Consider the following 8627-nt stretch of genomic DNA (forward strand, 5'->3'; position numbering starts at 1 on the left):
TCATGGGAAGATGGTAAACAGAACATGGAATTCACCAAGCAATGATTTCAGGAAGAAATGCAGTTTAAATTTTTCCCAGCAGATGTGGCTGTTGGACCAGAAAAGGCTCAAGGTCAGTTCAAGTGGGTTAGGGAGGACTGTGGAGATTGGGGGACCCCCCTGTTAATGTCATGGATATGCAGCAGTAGATGGCAACTGTGCTGAGACACAGACTTCTGAGTGAATCTGACTCCCAACAAAAAAAAAAAACAAAAACAAAAAACACCCCAACCAAAACTGCAACCTCCCTCAATCACATGATTAAGTGAGTTATTGTCTGTTAGAGTTTTTAGTAAATTTTTAGTAAATAGTTGCAGCATTTGCCTTGTTATTGATAAATGTGAGGTTATTAATTGAGTATTACATAAAATGGCACACTTGTTGATGTTGCTAAGATGCCTGTAGATGGCAAAAGTTATTGGTGTTGTAGAAAGAAAATGTGGGTTCAGTGCCATGTTGACTGTATTATTGGGAAACCCCTGAGGTTTTCTGTCACCCCATGGTTACAGGGTAGGTCAGTTTGCACCATTAACATACAGTCTTAAGGTCAGTTCAGAAGTGTCTGTGTATGCAAAATACAGGTTTCTGTAGGTTTCTGGGCACACAGGGAAATTTCTGGGTTCCTTGTACTGGCCCAAGTGGCTCTATGTCAGACATGTTCCTAATTCCTGCTGGGTCCTGGGAGGGAAAGGACAATCTGAGTGCTCTTCTGTATTATTCTAGTGACCATCCCCTCCCTTGTTAGCCCTGAAATGTCAGATACTGAAAGGTCTCCCCTTAATGACATTCCCAGTTGCAACAAGCCTGTTCAAAAGGGAGCATGCTGCATCCATCAAGGAGATGAGGTCATGGCTGTTCAACAGTTTTACTAGAAAACCAAGGATTTGAAAGGCTGAGGGAGGGCGAGCTGATAGTCTATAGTGCTTAATGAGGTACTTGGATGTGCCTCCCAAGATGATCTCCAGGTCGTGCTGTCAGAGATTTGCACTCTGACTCTACACAGCCCTTTTTACCTACTGCCTGTGAAGCCAAGATTGCCACATGCAAGTTATGTGAAATGACCTTCATGCCATCTCCTGCTATCCCAGGCTCCGTGTCAGCCACTCATTTAGGAACGGCTGTAGGCTTTCAGCACTGTTAGGGGGGCAGTTTCTGGTTTGTACTTTCAAGATCAGGTGAGCACTAAAGCCTGGCAGCTCGTTCAGAGGGTTGTGCTCAGGGGGATCAGCACATCTGAAAGTGTTGTGACAGAAATGGGTCAGTGACCAGAGCACGAGCAAAGGGTCACGGCAGGGAGTTTGTCCTGGCTTTGCACTGCTGCATGAACACTGTCCCAGACAGCATTATGTGCACTAGTCTGAAAATATTCCTACTGAAGCTTAAATATTACTGCTGATTTCAAGGAAATTTTTAAACAAAAAGGAAATATTAATTCACTCGTTAAAATTCATGAGATATGAGGTATAAATGTTTCCTTGTCTGTTTTGGATGTAGTCCTTCTGAAGATAGTAGTTTTGGCCATTTGCACACTTTGAACCTTTCAAATATCTCTGCAAAATGAAAACTGTTTTTCTGTCCACTTTCAAGGGTTTTTTTTTTAATAGGGTCTACCTTGAGTTGAAAATGACAAGTAATTTTAGAAGAGCAGCATCTGGTATAAAGCAACTGCCAATTTAATATTTCTTTAATATATTTGGATACAGATAATAAAATCTTAGTAAAGGGAAAAAATATACCAGGAACAGTTCATATATCTTTTACCTAAAATTGAATGTTCAGTATGGGAAATACTTCTGTAGCAGTATTGCTGTGATAATGCAGGAAATAGTGCTTAAGATTGTTATTTGAAAACCCAGCAATTTTATTGCACTTTGTTGTGAAATATTGAAAGTAGGAAAAAGATCCTCTTCATTCTCATACTTGCAAATGATCTGATGAAATGTAAATCAGAGCATTTAGTATATGTAAGTGAGGTATAAATTTATTCCTCTTTTTCCATAGCAGTGGTTTGAGTGAGATAGACCAGTAATACTGGGTTTGTCATGCAGTGCTTTCTTAAGCTACCAAATCAAAGCAAACATTCCTAAAATGTGCATTTTTCGTTATATTCGAAGACAGCTACTTTCCTTTATTTGTTAGTTGACTTTCCCTTTGGAGACAGTGTTCCTCAGGAAACATTGTACAGAACTGGATCCTGTGTGATACAAACTTTCCATCAGTGTGTGTTCAGAGCCCATGTGGGAGTGTTTCTGTAGACCAAGGCAGGCTGCACTTTGTCTTGTAGGATCAACCCTAAATGACTAAATTCATCTTCAGGAGCCCAGTTGAAGAACCAAAGTTTGTAAATGTTGGATCAGTCTTGCATATGCTCCTTGGCTGTGTCAGAACTAGACTAAAACTCTGAATCCAAATATTTCTATCTTCAAAATATTTCCCTATAGACTGGGATATATTTCTATCAGTTACAAGTTGTCCTCTTGATGCACAGAGCTTTGTTTTAAATATATTTATTACCTTAGAAATAAACAGGAAAAAATGGCACAGGGAAACAATTTTCCTATCTAAGTAAAATAATAAATATATCTGTAACCTAAACATATGTTTATCAGTGCTGATGCCCTTTGGCTTTACTCCAGTGAACTTTTCTCACTGACATCAACGGGAGAAAGATGGGCTGAGCATTGGAAACTTATGAATATTTTTTCTTCATCATCCATCCATCTATTTTGGGATGTGCTAAATGCCTGTTCTCTGTTGTAACATTAACATCAGTATGTGGAAACTCGGGTGGCTAAAATAAATCAGTGAAATGCAATATACATGACTTGTCATGGAACTGCGTGTACATTGTTGAGCACAAGAAGTGCCCTGTGCCTGCTCTGCCATGCCCTACAGCTGGACCCCATTGTGTCCCTCAGAAGTGGGGTGCAAGCAAGGCAGGCATGAGCTGTGTGCTGCCTGCATGGCCAGAGCCTCTGAGCTCTGCCAAAATTCCTCAGCTGCCAAAATACTTTTTGGTTGCCATTTAACGGCGGTAAAATTAGTACTTTTACCAGCCTCAAATTATTTAGATTAAAAGATCTGTAGTATTTCACAAAAACATTTTTTTTAATCTTTTGCACTGTGGATCTGATTGTTTGCTGAAGACAATGAAAATAATATTGATCATGTGTGAAGTCCTGGTTTGTGAGGCAACTGTCTCTCCTTAGCTTTTACAAGTGATACAGGCTTCTAACTAACCTGGGGCATTTTTCCACCCTTGGTAGAGACCCTCCTGATTCATGTTAATATGAATTATCACATTCTCAAATTAGATTGATTTTTATTTTTAATGGAGACATGAAAGGGGTAAGCTCAATCTTTATGGGCTGAAGTGTTTTCTGTGTTTTCCCACAGGGAAATCAACTGGAGACCTTTACAAAGTTTGATGAAGATGCTGAGTGGTCAGTCCTGCCTCGGAGTCTCCTCCGATCCATGGGAGCCTGGGCTACTCTACAGAATGGTCCCATGTTTTGGCACTGATTTATCATCCATCATGACCACAAGCTGATGGATGAGGAAGGAATACCCATGGCTGCTACCATCCCTGCCCCTCTGGCTTCAGATAAATCACCAAGCTTGGAGCATGTCTGCCCCAGGAAGAAGGAGAAGCAACTGCATTGCTCTGCTCAACTCATAGCAGCTTGTTCCTCTCCTCTCCACAGAACATTGATCTTCAAGGCCATGTATGATTAAAGGAGTGGGAGACATTCCCTGGAATTAGCTGTTCCCTCTTTCTTTTTCCTGCTTAAGAGGTAAGAGCTGCACAAACTCCCTCTATAATAGCCACCTAACGGAGAATACAACGATTAGTCTGTCATCGAAATATTTAGGGATGATGACGATACCTAGATTGGTTTTCAGTGTGTTTTTTGTTTTTATTTTATTGTGACGTTTACACAAAATCCGTAAATCATAGAGATGTGATAAGGAACAGGTTGTAGTTGCTGATTGTAGCTCTGATTGTTACTTTCCAATGACAACCAGCTCAGAGCTTAACATTTTTCAGTTGCACAGCCAGCTTTCAAGGTTACACATAGATACTGAATGAAACAGAGCCCACTGGTTATTTTTAGGGAGGCTCTAAACAAGAAGTAAATCCCTGGAGCAGTGCTGCCAGAGATGCATAAAGTTCAAATCCAAATTAAAACTTCCTATCTTTGGCCTAAATTCCAACTTGAACTTGAGGAAAACTGTGATCTGTAACTTGATGACAAAAACTTCTTTGCATTTAATTTCTAATACCTGAGAATACATGAACTTGGTACAAACACTTGAAAAATAGAACTTGAATGAAAAATGTGAAAATTTGTCGAAAAATGTAGTGCCTATTCTTGTGAGAATTGTATGACTTCAAGTTTCAGTAGGTACACTGGAATTTGGAGTTTAATTTTTTGTGATTCTTAGTTTCAACACATCCTGGTAAGACCAAGTCTTACAATGTAATTGTAAATTTTGGGGGCAGGAGGAGAAACATGCTTATTTACTGATCCCTCTAATAATGACCTGTGATGCTTACTTTAGTAGTAGGTTTAGTAATAGGTTTAATAATGACCACAGCAGAATATGAAGAAAGGAGACCCCTTGTCAGCAGCATATTTATGCAAAGTAGTGCAACTGAAGCATGTTCTTGATTTCTTTGCTGAATCAGAGCCTGTATCTTCTTCCTGCCAAGGCAGAGATCTAATACCACTCCTAAATGCACTAGTAATTCTAGAAGCCCTTATGAAAGTCAAGATAACACCACAGATTTTATAAATAAGGGTCTTTATTTAGAATAGTGTTGAAAACATTCTTGGCAACCACATCGTATAAATATATAAAGTTAAAGTTTGACACAACAAACCAAGCAATATTAAATATTTTTTAATTTTCCCCCCTTTTGTTTAAAGTTTTGGGGTTTTTTTTTCTTTTTTTTAAAATTTATTTATTTTGCTCTTTTTTCCTTTTTTCTTTTTTTAAAATTTTTTTTGGAAAGCAACTCTTATTTACAATTATACAAAAATTTTATAAAAAATGGTCCACAACCTTATTTTGGCCAGAACAGGAGTAATAGGAAGGATATATCATGCCACTACTACTGTAGACTTCTATTTTCTTCCACATTCAAAAGCCAACTTCCTATTCCCCACAGCCCAGATTCAACATTGGCCATTTCATGGTGTACAATTTTATCTATAGTAATATTAAATAACTTTAGGTTAACAACCAATAAATAACTATGTGTATTTTGAAGTGATACAGGTTTACAAAGTTATATAGTTGAAGGAATTTTCAGTGATATTTTAAAACTGGAACAAGTCTTAAGAAGTCTTTTCAACCTTAGAAGGCAGGTCCTGAAAAAGGCCAAACAGGGCAAATTGGTTTTGGTGCAGTCCAGCTGGAGGGGTCCTTAAAGCACTTGGTAGATGGGATTGCTGCTGCTGTTATCCTGGGGAAGAGGGGTGCAGTTGGTAGGAGAAGGAATTTGGGCTCCACCATCACTCAGACTCACTCCTTCTGCAGGGGAACAGGGACTCCCTTCAGCAACAGTTTCCACTGGAGGCAGTATAGGGCATGTGGAATTATCTGTGGAAATCCTCTCTACAATGCTTGAGAGGCAATCGAGACTGGAAACAACAGAACTCTTCCCATGCTTTGGATCTAAAAAACAGACAAAAAGGCACTCAGATTATCCAGTGGGTACTTACATCAGTGGGTAGACACATTTGTGAGCATGTGAAGACTCAGAGGAAATGAATATTGGTGAAGGATACCAATTATCAGAAAACAGATTGTAAAAATGCAAGAGAGGCCACCACAGTGTGCTGCTCTGGAGACAGGGAGGATCCAGGGCTTCACTGTGTCCAGAGAAAGGGAATAACAGATTTGAAATCAAGATAGAATATGGTTAAATGCTGAAATTAATTGCAGAGAATAACATACTTCTGTTCAACTGTTAAATTTGCAAAATAGGAAACACAGCTGTAACATATCCCCATATTTGCAAATATACCTAGAGGAAAGCCAGTGCCTCTAGCAGCAGCAATGGCTCACTGGCTGAAAAGGCAGGTTCCTGTCTCAGCCCAGCTGGACAGGGAGCAGGCACAGCAAAGCTGCTGCACTGCCTGCCTCTTTCTCAGTGTTCCACACTGCTATTAGGGCACATACTCACCATTTGGGGACTCTGAGTAGTAGCTGCTGTCATAGCTGTTCCTTCTGCGAGAGCTGCAGGGAGGCCCGCTGTACTCCATCTGTGAAGGAGAGAAATCCCAGTGAGCTCACACTCTTACCCAAATCCCAGGAACCATCTAATTTCATATTTCAGGCACTGCTCTGTGCCATCATTCCAGTCCTGGCTGAAATGCTATTAAGTTGTAGATTCTTTGAGTAAGGAAGAACATAACTTGGCTAGAAGGGAATCCACCCCAGAATATTTTCTGTGGCACAGCTGTTCCACGGGGAAGTTACCACTATTGCACTGAATGCTGGAGCTTCACAGATTAGATGAGGCTTTTCAGCATTCTGATCAGATACAGCTCTTCATGTATCTTTAGTTTACAACAGGAACACTGAAAGCAGAATTATGTATTTTTAATTTAGTTTTTGAAAATTTTTCTAAACATTAATTCCTCTTTAAAAGCCTTTGTCTACCTTGTCCCTTTGTATTTCCTCAAGTTTCTCTTCCCATTTCCATTTTGCATAGAAAATGCTCTGGAACATTGACTAATATATTTGTTTCCAATACTTTAATCCACAATGAAATTCCTATATTAAAAGAGGCTGTATCTTGAAGAGAAATCATTTGTGTAAATCTCTCCTGTCTGTTGAGTATCTCATAATCACAGATACTCAACTCAGTAACGATTATCCCCACCAGAGCACAAAAAGCAATCTCTGATCTGAAAGTGCAGTTTATGGCCAGAGAGCTGTCCTGGACGCTGGTCACCATGTCCCACCAGCCCAGAGTCAGGCCAGAGGCTGAACCTACAGCCCCAGCCAGGAGATGTGGGGATGAGCCACCTCTCTGGCAACCACCCTTCTTCTCCCATGCCTGTAATTTACAAACAGGACTGAAAGCCTGGATTCTCCTTCCTATTGCTTGTAAATGTCTATGGAGGGAATGAAGTGAGTGAAACGGGAAATAGAGAATCTTTTTCTTAGGGGTCAAGAAAAAATTCCTATTGCTTACACCCTCCTCTTGTTGTCATGGTGAATGGCACAAAGCAAAACCCAGACTCTTACCAATTCCCGTGTAACTACCATGTTCTAGGGGGCCCTTGCTCTCTGCTGTTCTTAGAGGATTCAAAGGTAGTGATACAGCAGAAGACAGAAGTTCCTCAGGAGCTACAAATGCCCCAGGTAGCTTCCCAAAGTCCTCCCCCAGCAGCTTTGCCCTGTCTCCTCCAGGACGTGGGGAACCTGCCTAACTTCTTATCCCAGGGAAGAAATGTGTAAGAGATTCTTCTTCTTTCCCAGAGATCCTGCCATATGGGGACCCCACCTCCCCTCGTTTCGGGTGCTCAAGGCATGAGGAAGGACTTTGTCTTCTGCCTGGGGAGGTACCGAAGGCAGCTGCTATAGGAAGGGCAGGAAGAGGCGACTCTTCCTGCTCAGGTTTGGACCAACAGCGTCCAGGGCACCTCGGTGGCAGGGAGTCCTCCCTGGGGCACTCACCATGCCATCGGAGCAGTTGGAGCGGGGGCTGGAGGCGTCCGATTCCCCGCTGTAGTGCTCCAGCACCGGGTAATAAGCGTCCTCCTGCTCCCGCAGCAGGGCCTGCAGGCTCTCGATGTAGCGGATGGCGTTGCGCAGGATCTCCACCTTGGGCAGGCGCTGGTTGGGGTTGGTGGAGGTGCAGCGCTTGAGGGTCTCGAAGGCCTCGTTGACCTTGCTGAGCCGCCGGCGCTCCCTCATGGTGGCGGCCTTGCGGCGGTCGGCGTTGGTGGTCTTCCTCTTGCACGCCTTGCAGGCCCACAGCAGGCAGCGGCCGGCCTGGTGGTGCCCGCTGGGCGCCCGGACGTGCTCCTCCTCGTGCCCGTGGTGGTGCCCGTGGTGGTGCGGGTGCTCCTCGGGCTTCAGCAGACCCCCGACGTGCACCAGCCGCGGGTCCAGGTCCTCGAAGAAGTGCATGTCTGACGTGTTGAAGCACGGGTCGTCGTAGAAGTCATCGGCGGCCGTGAAGGAGCAGAGGGAGCCCTCCGTCATCTCCATGGGGCCCAGTAAGTCCATGGGGGCGGCAGAGGGGACAGCGGCCGGGCCGGAGGGGACAGCGAGGGGCTCAGAAGGGAGGGGCCCTCGGCCGGGCTGGGTGCGCAGAGCCGAGACCCTCGCAGCCTCTCCCAGGCGAGGCCACCAGCGCTGGCTGCTGCCCCGACCCCCTCCCCAGCCGCGCCGGTCCGGGAGTGCCACTCGGGGCCGTATTTATGGCCGAGCCCCCCGGTGCGGCGGGTCGGGACGGGGCGGGTCGGGGGGCGCGGCCGGGCGGGCCGGGGCGGCGGGGGGGCGCGGTGTCCCGCTGGGGCAGGGGCAGCGGCGGCCCGGCTGCATTTCCCCCGGCTTTTTTCCCT

At 44.0% G+C, this 8627-nt stretch overlaps 1 protein-coding gene across 1 annotated transcript; it reads right to left on the reverse strand.

The window, feature by feature from the left end:
* Positions 1 to 4979: 4979 nt before the first annotated feature.
* On the reverse strand, positions 4980 to 8462 carry MYOD1 (myogenic differentiation 1). Its single transcript, XM_079309801.1, has 3 exons — positions 7735 to 8462; positions 6233 to 6311; positions 4980 to 5721 (listed from the first exon to the last, which is right to left on the reverse strand). The coding sequence occupies exons 1-3, from the start codon at positions 8287 to 8289 to the stop codon at positions 5471 to 5473; spliced, it is 885 nt and encodes a 294-aa protein (XP_079165927.1). The 5' UTR covers positions 8290 to 8462; the 3' UTR covers positions 4980 to 5470.
* Positions 8463 to 8627: the final 165 nt, after the last annotated feature.

This window comes from Erithacus rubecula (assembly GCF_903797595.1).
Source record: "Erithacus rubecula genome assembly, chromosome: 6".
Taxonomy (NCBI): domain Eukaryota; kingdom Metazoa; phylum Chordata; class Aves; order Passeriformes; family Muscicapidae; genus Erithacus; species Erithacus rubecula.